At 38.7% G+C, this 14783-nt stretch overlaps 1 protein-coding gene across 23 annotated transcripts in view; it reads left to right on the top strand.

Annotated features, from left to right (window-relative positions):
- The window catches only part of DOCK9 (dedicator of cytokinesis 9), a 335502-nt gene that overhangs the window by 186807 nt on the left and 133912 nt on the right, over positions 1-14783 (top strand). For 22 of the 23 annotated variants that reach the window (XR_012159418.2, XM_073348476.2, XM_073348365.2 and 19 more), the window contains 9 exons: positions 1379-1471; positions 2051-2174; positions 2605-2726; positions 5057-5143; positions 6105-6194; positions 11384-11499; positions 11667-11736; positions 11846-11971; positions 12200-12271. Coding sequence is in view for 22 of the 23 variants with exons in the window: in XM_073348476.2 (XP_073204577.1) it covers positions 1379-1471; positions 2051-2174; positions 2605-2726; positions 5057-5143; positions 6105-6194; positions 11384-11499; positions 11667-11736; positions 11846-11971; positions 12200-12271 (900 nt within the window). In the remaining variant the exon portion in view is untranslated. The remainder of the gene's footprint in view (positions 1-1378; positions 1472-2050; positions 2175-2604; positions 2727-5056; positions 5144-6104; positions 6195-11383; positions 11500-11666; positions 11737-11845; positions 11972-12199; positions 12272-14783) is intronic. The other variant, XM_073348448.2, reaches the window with a different exon arrangement.

The raw sequence follows: 14783 nt of genomic DNA, 5'->3' as shown, positions 1-14783 counted from the left end.
CAGCTTGTACATAGCTCTAAAGGTCTTTACAATGTGCCTGACTGTGGTAGCTGCCCACTTAAGATGCCAGGGGACACATGTCTTTATCTATATGACTAGGTACATTGTGGCCTCCATTACTGTACTATTTAGGCACCTCACAATCTTATAATTATTTATCCTCATAATGTCCCCCTGAGGTAGGGAAAGAGTATTATCCCCATTTTAAAGATACGGAACTGAGGCAGAGACTAAGTGACTTGCCCAAGGTCACACAAGAAGTCTGTGGTGAAAATGATAATTGAATCCAGGTCTCCAAGTCTCAGGCTAGGATACTTACTACTGGGCCAGCCATTCTCCCTCTCTAATAAGAGACAAATCACAATAGAAAATGCCAGAATCATATTTAAAATGTGCAGTCCGTTCAGCACCAAAGGCCTGCAGTTAAACTGGGAAAAGTCTACTCTATCTCCTTTTCAAGGAATCATGTTTATTGGACAGTGGTGGATTTAGTCCAAGCAAAGGAGAGGAGAGATTCCTCGGCATCCAGAAAGCACCAGCCTAAAGAGCCTACCTGAATCAACGTGCAAAGTTATTCCTTAAGCTAATGGGTGTCATGGCAATTATGACATGTGACACACTATATATATGCCTGCCTACATATGACACCGCTGCAAAATTGGCTGGTTCAATAATTAATTAGCCACCTCCATACTCAGGAACTGGGGACATTCAGTCTCTTGAGGGAAAACACAAAATGCTAGCTATACTACACAAGAGCAGTATACATCTCAAGTTCAGGAACTCTCATTAGTCTCTCTAAAAAGTGCACCTGGCTGCTATCTCAGCACATTACCAGTCAGAACAGGGAAAAAACAATACTTTCTTTCTCTGGCCTTTCATCTGCCCATCAACAAGGGATACCAAATCCCATAACTGTGAATGCACAGAGTTACTCTTGAAGAACAGCAGTTACTGGTAAAGTGGTCTCTTTTTAGCTGAGCCTAATCTTTGAGCAAATGAACATTTCTTTGCTTTCCATTCTTCATGTTTTAAATTTCTCCAATTTGTTTTTAAAATATTCAATTTTAATATAGTTGTTCAAGCTTATTTTAATACAGTGCACTTGTCCACAACCCACAATCCAAAGAATATTAATGCAAGATTAATTTTTTTAACGCTTTGAGTTTTAGCTCAGTATCCATTGTATTTCCCAATAGTAAAAAGAGGCTAAAACTTGATTAAAATGTGTCATGAGCTATAAAAAAATTGCATTGCAAAACATTATTTTTAAAGGAGATATGTAAGAAAAAATAAAATACTTTATACTCTTGACAGCAAGGAGGAATATAAGCTAAGAATGACAAAGGACCGTTTTTTCCCTTCTCCTGATTCTTAGTGTGTCTATGGTAGACCAGGTGGACCAGTGTTTACAAGAAATGCATTTGCCAATGTTTTACATCACCATCAAAACCCAGAGTTTTATGATGAGGTAAGCAATTCTAATTGAGACTTCACTTTTACTGGCTTTCAGTATGTATTTTTACAAGTTTCACAGATTGCAAAACAGACTAATGTGGAGACAGTGTGCCCACTTGGGGGGAGGGGTAAAGTGTATTATGTATTTAATTTCTCAACTTCAGAAGTTTCTTTATAATTTTTTATTTAATTTAAATTGAACTAAAGCTCTAATTGTAATTGAAAATACAGTGTTGTCTGTAGTATTATTAATTATGCTTATTGCTTCATTCACTTTTACATTATGAAAATTAAACTAAACTTTTTTGTCCCTTGATTTATTTATTTTCATGCTGGCTTTGCAAAAACATTAAAATCAGACCCTATCATTATCTTTCAAACTATTACTTCTACATAATTAATGTAAAACCTACACATTGTATGACTGCATTCTTAAATCTTTCTTCAAATCTAATTGAAACCAAGTGTTGTTCTCAGGTCAGAGTGGACAAATGCATGCTTGTTGTTCATTAACTAGTATGATGTGCCTCTGCATGTCTGAATACTTTTTCTTCACAAAAATCACTGAAGCTGATGTTTATCTGCCTTTCAGATTAAAATAGAATTGCCCACACAGCTACATGGAAAACATCATTTGTTTTTCACATTCTACCATGTCAGCTGTGATAATTCAAGCAAAGGCAGTACCAAGAAGAAAGATGTAATTGAAACACAAGGTTTGGCTTGTTGACCCTTTTTACTTTTAAGAATGGTTTAGCAGATTTCAAAAAGTAGATTTAGCTGGTATACTGGATACTTGTTGCATTGATGGAGGTAATTCTGAAATATTAATTATAGTGGAAAAATAGATTTGCCACTTGAAATATTTATCTTTAATTTCAATTTGTTTTAAGAACTATGAATTTTAGTGTCAAGCAAATTAAAATGTTACAATTTTTTACCTGAAGGTAACAATATATTGTTTCTTTTTTAACATTTTTAGCTTTGTTTATAGTCTGTTCAACAAGTTGGGTCTTTGTAAACCAGAAATCATGTAACCATGTATATGTTATACATAGAGAGGAGGCCACTGAAGCTCTCATATAGGCCTTTAATTAAAAAATACGTAATATATGTAAAATATTAATTCCATTTTATTTCTTGTAGTTGGCTATTCTTGGCTTCCACTATTAAAAGATGGGAGAGTAGTGACAAATGAGCAGCACATTCCTGTGTCAGCTAATCTTCCATCAGGCTATCTTAGCTATCAGGAACTTGGGATTGGCAAGGTACAGTACCTAGATAGGTGTATAGGTATATTTGTTTCTTTGTGTTTCACAAAAGAGAATACAAGAAATAAAATGGGCTTATGCTCAGTTCTAAGCTTTGTAAGAATTTTAAGTAGCCATTTTCCAGTTAAAACATTTGTTTTATGACTCTTCCAAGATACAGATTGTGTGACATAGAATGTATTGCAGAGGAGATGTAACTGATGTGGAGTCCTAAAATAAATAAATTAGAGAAATCATATGAGCAAATCCTGTCATTTTGCTTCACAAGGACTTGAGTCAACCTGCACCCATATAGATTTTTATGTAATCGAGTGTTTTTTTCTATTATCCCTTGTGTGTTATGTCTGAGAAGCTTTTAAATATTGTGATCGCGGTTTTTTTTGTAATAGTGAAAAACTGGATGTTGTCTGTGCAGAGAAAAATAGACTAATAACAAAAATTTAAAAAACAACATTTGTGCAAGCAGTTGTTCTGTACTGATTCCTGCTCCTGGTATAAGGAATATTCCCTATATACCAAATCTGTTCTTTCTCTCTTGATACACTGAAAGGTCCTCCATTTGTTTCAAAATCCAGTGGTAGAATTGTTGCCATTTGCTTAGTTATCTGTAGTATATATAACTTAAAAATAAACTATCATAATTTTTATTATGACCATAGTTTGAGGCTTTTTATTTAGAGCCTCTTTAGTGGCTGCGTGTTTGCTAGGAATATGCATTTGTGTAGCAGAATAATATTAGGAAAGGTAGTAAGCATTTCAAGAGTATTTCAGTTGCACCCAAGATATTCTCTTGGAGTTTTATAATCTAGAATAGACAGACCAAGACACTCTTTAATATTGGTGTTTGTTCAGCAAGTGATGCAAATGTTCAGTTGCCGTTGCTCCACACACACATGAACTGGGAATATATGTGCGTCCTTAAGTTGATGATTTGTTGGCCAAGATTTTATTCAGGGAAGAGTGTGCCTAACTGATGGTCCATGCATACTAATTCCAAGGTCTGGCCACTTCATCTCATCCAATGAAAAACTTCCCAATTATAGCGTGACATACTTTAAATTAAATTTAAATACACAAGAAGGCTTTGCAAATTCATCTGAAGTTCTTTTCTTAACTTTTATTAGAATGTCACCTTATCCATGCACTTCTCTTTCAATAAACCTCTCACCCAAGAAAAGCCCTTGTTCCACAAACTGAATCTTGGAGCTGCTAAAATCCTACCTGCCAGCATTGGCAAAACAAAATCTGTAGATTATAACTTTACATAAAGTCATAAAAAGATGCCAATGTAGAAGGGTCGGGGGAGATATGCAGAAAGTAAAAGGGAAATTAATTGAAGGGGGAATGAGGCAAGCGGGGGGAGGCCAGAACTCAACTTAGAAGAGGGAATTAATTGGGAGAGTTGCTTCTCTACCTTCTCTGTGTCCAGTCCTCCGCACCACCACCTTTTCACTCTCTAACTTCCCCCCCATCTCTTTGCTTTTCATAATCCAGCCATGTCTGTCCCACCCTCCCCTTAATTTTAGGGAAGCACTTAGCTCTTCACCCTCTCCTCCCAAGTCTTAGCATCCGGAGGACTAGAACGTCTAGATGCAGGTCAGGGATACTAGAACAGTTTGTATAGTGGGGGTGCTGAGAGCCATTGAACCAAACTGTAAATCCTTTATATGATGGAAACCACTTCAAGCCAGGGGATGTGGCAGCATTCCTAGCATGCCTAGTTCTAGCACCTATGCGCAGGGTAAGCAGGAATCAACAGATCCCCAACAGGATCTCACTTTAGAGAGCTGAGTACTGCTCTGATATTCCCAAATGAGAGGGAAAGGGAACACTGACTGCCACACATTCGAAGACACCAGTTTATATTAGTGCAAGCAGCAGCTCTGATTGACTGTCCTTCTCAAGAACAGCCAGTCAAATGAGGATTTCCTGTAGTCCAGAAGATTTCCCCTACACTTAAAGGAGAGTCAGAAAACCCATATCTTACAAGAAAAATCCACTGTTAGTTAGCCTATTTAACCCATAAAGTTCATCCACCTGCAAGTTTTTCATGTGATGCCAATACAATGGGACAGTTTGTCTTTAAAAAGAACCATTTCTAATTGAGTAACTACATACATACTTCATAATGATTTTAGTGGCATTGCCTTTCAATTATTTATTATTAATGAGATTTATTCATTGCACAATTTTACTTTATATGTACAAGTTTACAGTTTTGAGGACAGTCTGAAATGTGCACCTATATGGTATGCAAACCACTATCCTGTTGTTTTGGGTTAGTATGCTGACATAATATATTATTTTTCCTCTTTGTGCGCAAACAGCATTCTGGTCCTGAAATTAAATGGGTAGATGGAGGCAAACCATTGTTAAAAATTTCTACGCATCTAGTTTCTACTGTATACACACAGGTAAGTTTAAAACCAGGACAAATATTTTATGATTAAGGTGTCTTTGTAGCATGAATACAATATATAAAGGAGATTTTCAAACACACAAAAGATACAAAAGAAACACACAGAAGGCTGCCAACTCCCTTTTTGTGCCTCTGAAAAGCTCCCCCCTAGTTAATATATAAAACGTACTGTATGCTGCAGCGAATTTTAAAATGATTATCAAATACAAAGCCTTTTGTCTAAGTCATCGGTTCACATTTGAGTCCAGCCCCATTTTTAACCAAAGTGAAAAGTGCCAGTCTCAATCCAATTCCAGTTATTCACATTAAAACCATTACAGTGTTAACTGACATGCTTGTTGTCAGTGTAAGTAGAGAGCTAAAGGATTGAATGGTCATGAAGAGTGATCTTCCCTCTGACAGCTAAAAGTGGTTTTTAGGTCAGCTCGAGATTTAAAGCGTGTCAGTGTGAGAAAGCTGCATGGACAATACCTTTACTGTATTGATCTGAAGATAAATATGATTTTAGTCTCAGCTACTCACTTGGCATCTTTGACAAGTACTAAAAACATTTACTTAAAATTTAAAAACAAAACCGTAGTTAGTTTTGCACTGCTGGATGTGGCTGTCTTCACATATAGTTGTATCTACAGATTACTATATTTTGGATTAGTATTTTGGGTTCTGTACTGATAGAATCAAATACAGGACTTAGACAATACATGTTTATTACTGTTAATCAGGGTAATTGTAGTAACGTTTTTCTCCATGTAAATTATTTTTAAGGAAATATACATGCTATTTTTGTGAAATGATTTTTCAGTAATGGATCCATTTAATGTGGTTGAAGTTTTTGGCTGTTTGTTATACACCTATTTTATATTGGCATTTGGAAGTGCATTGCTTTGTTCCTCTTTTGATTATGGAATTAAACTTCAGTTATTGCTGATTAACTTTGGTTCTCTTGTTTTTGGTAGGACCAGCACTTACACAATTTTTTTGAGTACTGTCAGAAAACGGAGTCTGGAGCCCAGGCCTTAGGAACTGATCTTGTAAAGTATCTTAAGGTACAAAACAGCAGTGATGTAACAGATTTAATAAAATTGGGAAGTGGGGGAGAGGGGGAAAGGACTGTGGTCATATCAATTGAGGGTGGGGCTGCAAATCAGTATGCAATAATGATGGAGTTTGGCTAGGTTTAGCCCCCAGTCATCTCAACTACCTTCTCTCAAGATTGATATAGCTTGAACAAAAAAGTAAGGTTCCCACAGGAATGTTAATTTAGCCAAATTGGCCAGAATTTTAAAATAGCTGCTGAAGGCCAGGCACCTAAATCTATTTATTTTCATAAGTACATGCAGCTCTTGTTGACTTAATTATGGGTAGTTAGCCCCTCAGAAAATCAAGCCACTTTTTAAGAGGCTGAAATACGGATTTAGGGACCAAACTTTATATATCTGCATCTTGGCCAATGTGATTAAGGTTAACAAAACATAACTAACAAAACAAAACAAAACTATATTAAGGTTAACAAAACATCAACTTCAACATGTTGCCTTTGGAGACCAGAAAAATAATATTGTGGTTAAGGCACAGAACTTGGAGTCCAGAGACCTAGTACTATTCCTGGCTTTTCCATCAATTTTCTGTGTGACTTGTACAAGTCACCTTAATCTCCTTAAAAAGAATGAGGAGTACTTGTGGCACCTTAGAGACTAACAAATTTATTTGAGCATAAGCTTTCGTGGGCTAAAACCCACTTCATCGGATGTATGCAGTGGAAAATACAGTAGGAAGATATATACACCGCCACACACACAGAACATGAAAAGATGGGTGGTGCCATACACACTATAATGAGAGTGATCAATTATAAGGTATTCACCTTAATTGATCACTCTCATTATAGTGTGTATGGCAACACCTATTTTTTCATGTTCTGGGGGGGGGGTTGGGTTTTATATATCTTCCTACTGTATTTTCCACTGCATGCATCCGATGAGGTAGGTTTTAGCCCACGAAAGCTTATGCTCAAATAAATGTGTTAGTCTTTAAGGTGCCACAAGTACTCCTTGTTCTTTTTGCTGATACAGACTAACACGACTACCATTCTGAAACTTAATCTCCTTGTGCCTCACAGAGGATGACTGTCTGCATCACAGGAATGTAGTAAGGCTAAATTAATGGATGTTTGTAAGGTACTTATCATCTATTACTTTACTGTCTCAAAGCTGCAACTGAGATTAGGTCTTCATTGTGCCTGGGCACTGTGCATACACACAGTAAGACATTATCCCTGTTTTAAAGAATTTACAGTCTAAATAAGCAAGGCATAGAAAGGGTGGAAAAAAGGACACAGTATTATCTTCATTTTAAATATGGAGCTGAGACACAGAGATGATGTGACTTGCCCAAGGTCAAGCAGAAAGTCTGGAAAAGCTGAGAATTGAAGCCAGCTCTTCTGTGTCCCAGTGTAGTGCATTAACCACAAAACCATCCTTCTTTCCTGACATTATTTTGAAATCATCAAATGTCAAGTGCCAAATAAATACACAGCAGTATTATTATATTTAATATATAGAGCTTCCAATTTTCAATTTTAATCAATAACCACCAATAAAACCTCCCGATACAAAATAAATGAAATGGATGTTTATCCAGTAAACACTGGCGGGGGGGGGGGGGGGAAACCAGAGTTTCTTGCATCTAAAGGCTTGTCTACGTGGAGCAGTAATGCGGACTACAGGGATGTGATTTCTGAATCCCAGTAACGTGAATGTATTAACTCAATGATACTCAGACTGTGGCTCTTAAGCCGCAAGAGGCTCTTTAATGTGTCTCCTGTGGTTCTTTGCAGCACATGTTATTAAAACTCGGTGTGATGTAATTACTAATCAGTCTAAGTTATTACCCTATCAGTATGCTTTTACCATGTTATTAACCAATTGTAGTTGATAAAATAATACTTGGTCAGTCATTTTGCTGTGAAAATTATATAGATTTTTCTTGTCATACTATTTAAATATAAATATATAGCACTATAGTAAATGAAACAATGAACTCACACTACTGTGGCTCTTTTGGGTAATGTTGATTGCTAATTTGGCTCCTGAACCACTGAGGTCTGAGTATCACTGCATTGACTGGTCCATGCAGACCCTGCTGGTGTGCACTAAAGGTTCCCTAGTGCACTTTATCATAGTTTATTGCACCCAATGCAACATTCATGATTACCTGCCCTATGGGCAGGTGGCATATGTGTGCATTCAGTACAAGGAGCTCCTGGCCTTCAGAGACCGAGTACGGGCTTTTGAGACCAGGGTAGCTGAACTGGAGGAGCTAAGGGAGACAGAGGTACATAGATGAGACTTTCTGGGACACAGTAGGACGGTCCCATCCCCAGTCTGACAGCCTCTGTGCTGCTGAGGAGGATGAAAGCCTCAGGTGAGGAGAACACCCACCCGGAGCAGAGGGAAACGATCCCATAGTTGGGACCCTGCTTCCAGATGATGATGTGGTATCCTCTTGCACTGAGGATACCTCTCCGGGGGAGGGAACTTATTAGGAAGAGACAGGTAATAGTTATGGGCGATTCAGTCATTAGAAACATAGATAGCTGGGTTTACGATGACCAGGAGAACCGCATGGTGACTTGCCTGCCTGGTGCGGAGGTTGCAGATCTCTCCAGACATCTAGGTAGACTTATGTGTAGTGCAAGAGAGGAGCTGGTGGTCGTGGTACATGTAGGTACCAATGACATAGGGAAGGAGAGGAGAGAGGTCCTGGAGGTCAAACGTAGGCTGCTAGGTAAGAGATTGAAGTTCAGGACCTTCATGGTATCATTCCCTAAAATCCTTCCAGTTCCACTCACAGGGCCAGTTAGACAGGCTGAACTGCGGGGTCTCGTGTGGATGAGAGGATGGTATATGGGGGAGGGGTTTAGATTTATTAGAAATTGGGAAAGGGGGAGTCTATACAAGGTAATCGGCTGGTGGGCCACGAGAGATTTTGCTAATATTGACTGTCCACAGGCACGGCCCCACACGGTTCACCGTTCCTGGCCAATGGGAGCTGTGGGAAGTGGCGGCCAGCACGACCCTGCAGCCCGCGGCATCCCACAGCTCCCATTGTCCAGGAACGGCGAACTGAGGCCACTGGGAGCTGCGGGGGGCCATGCCTGCAGGTGGTCAATGTAAACACAATGTCTTGTGGCCCCCAACAGATTACCCTGATGCACCGCATGCCAAAGGTTGCCAACCCCTGCTCTAAGTCCTAGTAAGGAGGAGAATCGTCAGTTTTAATTGTCAGAATAAATAGTCAGTTTTCAGTATGGAAGATGAAATACAGGTGGTATCTGATGAGAAACAGTCAAATGAAAAAAAGTCTTATTCAATTACATCATGTAATGGGAAACAGCTAAAAAGTGACCAGCTTTTAAAGTGCTTATATACCAATGTTAGAAGTCTAAATAATAAGATGCGTGAACTAGAGTGCCTTGTATTAAATGAGGATACTGATATATTAGGCATCACAGAAACTTGGTGGAATGAGGATAATCAACGGGACACAATAAGATATACAAAATATATCAGAAGGACAGAACAGGTCGTGCTGGTGGGGGAATTGCACTATATATGAAAGAAAGCATAGAATCAAATGAAGTAAAAATCTTAAATGAACCAAACTGTATCATAGAATCTCTTTGAATAGTAAGAATATAGCCGTAGGGATATATTACGACCATCTGACCAGGATGGTGATAGTGACTGTGAAATGCTCAAGGAGATTAGAGACTATTAAAATATAAAATTCAATAATAATGGGGGATTTCAACTACCCCAGATTGAGGTACATACCACCTCAGGACGGGATGCAGAGATAAAATTTCTTGACACCTTAAATGACTGCTTCTTGGAGCAGCTAGTTCTGGAACCCACAAGAGGAGAGGCAGTTCTTGATTTACTCCTAAGTAGAGCACAAGATCAGATCCGAGAGGTGAATATAGCTGAACCGCTTGGTAATAGTGACCATAATATAATTAAATTGAACATCCCTGTAGCAGGGAAAAGACACAGTGGCCCAACACTGTAGCATTTAATTTCAGAAAGGGGAACGACACAAAAATGAGGAGGTTAGTTAAACAGAAATTAAAAGGTACAGCACCAAAAGTAAAATCCTTGCAAAGCTGCATGGAAACTTTTTAAAGACACCATAATAGAGGCTCAACTTAAATGTGTACCCCAAATTAAAAAACATAGTAACAGAACCAAAAAAGAGCCACCATAGCTAAACAACAAAGTAAAAGAAGCAGTGAGAGGCAAAAAGGCACCCTTTAAAAAGTGGAAGTTAAATCCTAGTGAGAAAAACAGAAAGGAGCCCAAACTCTGGCAAATGAAGTATCAAAATATAGTTAGGAAGGCCAAAAAAGGATTTGAAGAACAGCTAGCCAAAGACTCAAAAAGTAATAGTAAAAAAATGTTTGTGTATCAGAAGCAGGAAGCCTGCTAAATAACCAGTGGGGCCACTGGACAGTCGAGATGCCAAAGGAGCACTCAAGGGTAAGACCATGGCGGAGAAACTAAATGAATTCTTTACATCGGTCTTCACGATTGAGGATGTGAGGGAGATTCCCAAACCTGAGCCATTCTTTTTAGGTGACAAATCTGAGGACCTGTTCCAGATTGAGGTGTCATTAGAGGAGGTTTTGAAACAAATTGATAAACTAAACAGTAATAAGGCACCAGGACCAGATGGTATTCACCCGAGAATTCTGAAGGAACTCCAATGTGAAATTGCAAGACTACTAACTAGTCTGTAACCTATCATTTAAATCAGTTTCTGTACCAAATGGCTGGAGGGTAGTTAATGTGACGCCAAGTTTTAAAAAGGGCTCCAGAGGTGACTCCGGCAATTACAGGCCGGTAAGTCTGACTTCAGTACCAGGCAAGCTGGTTGAACTATAGTAAAGATCAAAATTGTCAGTTGCATAGATGAACATAATTTGTTGGGGAATAGTCAACATTGGAATTCTTTGAGGGGGTCAACAAGCATGTGGACAAGAGGGTGAATATAGTGTATTTAGATTTTCAAAAAGCCTTATAATTTCCCAGATCCTCCTTTTCCCCCTTTCTTTGAAGGGGAAAGTTCTTTTTCTAAGAACGTAGTTCTCCAAGTAGATTGTAGAGGAGTTTTGAAAATAATGTTAAATGGCTTGACTACAAGGAAGTAATATTACTACTCTATTTCTTTCTCTTAGAGTCTTCATGCTATGGAGAGCCATGTGATGATAGCTTTCCTGCCTACAATTCTAAACCAATTGTTTAGAGTTCTCACTAGAACTACTCAAGAGGAAGTTACAGTCAATGTGACAAGGTAAAGAATTTAAGTGGTCCAGTGTGTTTAAATGATTAATGGTTTGTGCCCATGTGAGATTTCTCCATGTGGTAGTAAGTTGCAGAAATGAACTGATCTGTAATCAAAGTAAACATTTTTGTTACAGCAGAACATAATGTTTATTGTTCATTTCTATCTTTTTTTAGGGTTATTATCCATATTGTTGCACAGTGCCACGAAGAAGGATTGGATATCTACTTGAGGTCATATGTCAAGGTATACAAAATAAAGCAATTTGTTTGCTTCTTTAAAACTAATCACATTAAAAATAGTTGCATTTATTTAAAATTCCACATGTTACATTCTGTTTCCTTTTTCCGGCAAGTATGCTTATAAAGCTGAGCCTTATATTGCTTCTGATTATAAGACTGTACATGAAGAACTGACCAAATCCATGACAACAATTCTTAAACCATCTGCTGACTTTCTTACAAGCAACAAGCTGCTTAAGGTATTTGTCAAAAAACTTTTCCTTTTTCCTTCTTGTTTCTAATAAAGTAGAGCCTAATCCTCAGAACTGAACCGTTAAGAAACAATATGTCATCTCTTTCCTAGCAGATGTTGTAAATAGTTAATTGCATCCAGGTTGTCATTGGCTGCAAAAAGACTAATTTAATTTTGGAAATTTTAGACTAGTTTTGCAGTTTTATATAACGCAATAATTTCGTTTTCTTTTCAGTATTCGTGGTTTTTCTTTGAAGTTCTGATAAAATCAATGGCTCAGCATTTGATAGAAAACACTAAAATAAAGGTATGTAGACTTATATTTAGATCATTAAGAGCCTTTTATAGCACAGCCTCCCCCTTCATCAGTTTTTATTACATGTTTTTGCTGTATATAAGAACACTAACTAGAGTTAAATTAAATGACTTAAAACTTTGTTAACCCAGAGTTAAGGTTTCCTGGCAATAGTTTGTGCACTTCCAGAACACTGCGTTCAACAAAACTCAAACTTGTTAAAACCAGGAAATAGTGTTAAAGGTACACATCTGTGCAACCTTAACTCTGCCTCCCTGAAGCAGGTAAGAGCCACTGATGATTATTTGCATATACTCCAGCTGTATTCACTGTGTTAGGTGTAGCTGTAGTGAATGGTAGAGAAATAAGATAGAGCAGCTTGGAAGAGTTGTAATTGTGATACGAGACAAATGAGGGGACCGTGTCTCTCTGGGGATGTGTGTGAGGCCCTCTCCCGACCCCTGTGTGTGTGTGTGTGTGTGATCAAAGGAAAGGTGCATGCTACTGTGAGAGATCTAGTATGCTTCCTTTCAGCATTGCATTGTGTAGAAATCAGGTGGGAGATTAAATTCAGACCACACTAATGAGGTATAAGTGAAAGTATAGTCTTAGATGTCATTGTGTACATAAGGGTAAAGGTGTTGTAAAAGGGATTGAAGAGACTTGTAAAATTTAGCAGGTGTGTTCTTTCTGTGGAGCAGGCTTAACTGTAGAAGTGTAAATGCCTCTTGTTCTTGTACAGGGCAAAGGCAGAGAGAGTGTGTGTGTGTGTAATAGGTGTATTGGGGCATCACTCAAAGAGGGCAGAGTTAGCGTTCTGTGGATGCATACCTTAACTCTATATTTCCTAGTTTTCACAAGTTTGAGTTTTTCTGAACTCTGTGTTCTGGAAGGGCACAAGCTATCGCCAGGCAAACTTAACTATGGATTAACTAAGTTTTTTTACCATTTAATTTTCTGGTTTTGAGAAAACAAAAAGAGAAAAATGCTGTTGGTAGTTTTTAATGGTCCTATAGATGTGCACTTCAGACACTCTTATGAGCAAATAATGTTAATAATACCTAGTTCTTACAAAGTGATTTTCATCAGTAGATCTCAAGGAGAGAAACGTCATTATTCCCTTTGTACACATGGAGATAGTGAGGCACAAAGAGCTGAAGTGACTTGGCCAAAGTCCTCTAGCAGGCTAGTGGCAGAACTGGGAACAGAACCCAGGTTTTCTAAGTCCCAGTCCACTGTCCTACCTGCTAGGTCACACATTTGCTGTATGAGTCCCAAGTACACTTTGTTGCAGTAGAATGGGGATAATATATGTATGAGTCCTCATACTGCTGTATGAGTCCTCTCCCCTGTACACTTTGTTTCAGTAGAATGGGGATAATGGATGTGCTTTGAAATGTTTGAAGTGTGTAGTTGCTAATAAGCTGCTGAGAGAAATCTTAGACATGGTCTGGGTCCCGAGAGCGTGACAGTTGTATTACATGGTGGTTACAGTAAATTTAAGCTTGTGATTGGTGACTGTTATGCCTCCCTCCCTCCCTCACTATTCCCCACAACATGTACTCTCCCAGCCAGACAGCTCACCCTCCCCTACCAGTCCAATTAAGCAATTTATATTTTATAAGCCAGATGCACAACACACTTGTGCACACACATACAAAATACATACAAAAAGGTAGAATCTGTGAACTTTGAAGAAAAGCTTTTGTTTTGGAAGGAAGGCATGGGGGCGGTATCTCAGGTACCTCTTACTCAAATTACGCTAAATTTTAAAAACTTAACCATACCCCATGGCCCCATAGTGACACAGTAACTATCAAGACAATCCAGGTACGCATTTGGATGGTAGAACACTTAGAAAAATCGTTCTTTAAACAGAAAACATTTTCTCAGTCTTAACTTCAACAGAGCTCTGCTATACTATTTATGAAATTAATCATCATCAAATGCTTAGCTACATGGGGGTCTGCAGCAAAAGGTAATCCCTGCAAGTAGAGGAGATTTTGAGAGGTGTGAATGTGATGGTCTCAGCTGAATGAGAACACCCTATGAAGATTAATACATCTCAGAACAATAGCTCTGAGATGTGTCAACTCCTCTATTCATATCAGTAGTTGTTCCCCTTCCCTGTCCGGTGCTGGATAGTCTGTGAGATCCATCAGGCATGTCCATTCTCAACTCCTTACCCCGTGTCAGAAACATGTTTTTGGCTCATGATCCCAGGATGCATATTCTCATCTCTCCACCCAGTGGGAAGGGCTTTTCCAGATCCTGGTTCACATGAGGGACAGGGAAAGGGCAAGCACCCCCAAGTCCCAGCTCGCATGGTAGAATAGGGAGAGGGACTCAGGTAACCCCTGAAGGGCAAGGGACACCACAGAACCTTTCACACAAGAGGGAGATAGGGGTATTACAGGGGGGTCAGACCACAGTAGATGGGCAGCACCCACCTCCCAACAAAATTCTGGGACACAGGAGGGGACAATGTGGGGATGACAGGAGCCCCTGCTCCTATTCACCTCCT

This window comes from Lepidochelys kempii, chromosome 1, assembly GCF_965140285.1.
Source record: "Lepidochelys kempii isolate rLepKem1 chromosome 1, rLepKem1.hap1, whole genome shotgun sequence".
Classification (NCBI taxonomy): Eukaryota; Metazoa; Chordata; order Testudines; family Cheloniidae; genus Lepidochelys; species Lepidochelys kempii.
The sequence above is the reverse complement of the archived record's forward strand: the minus strand, read 5'-3'. Positions and strand labels throughout refer to the sequence as shown.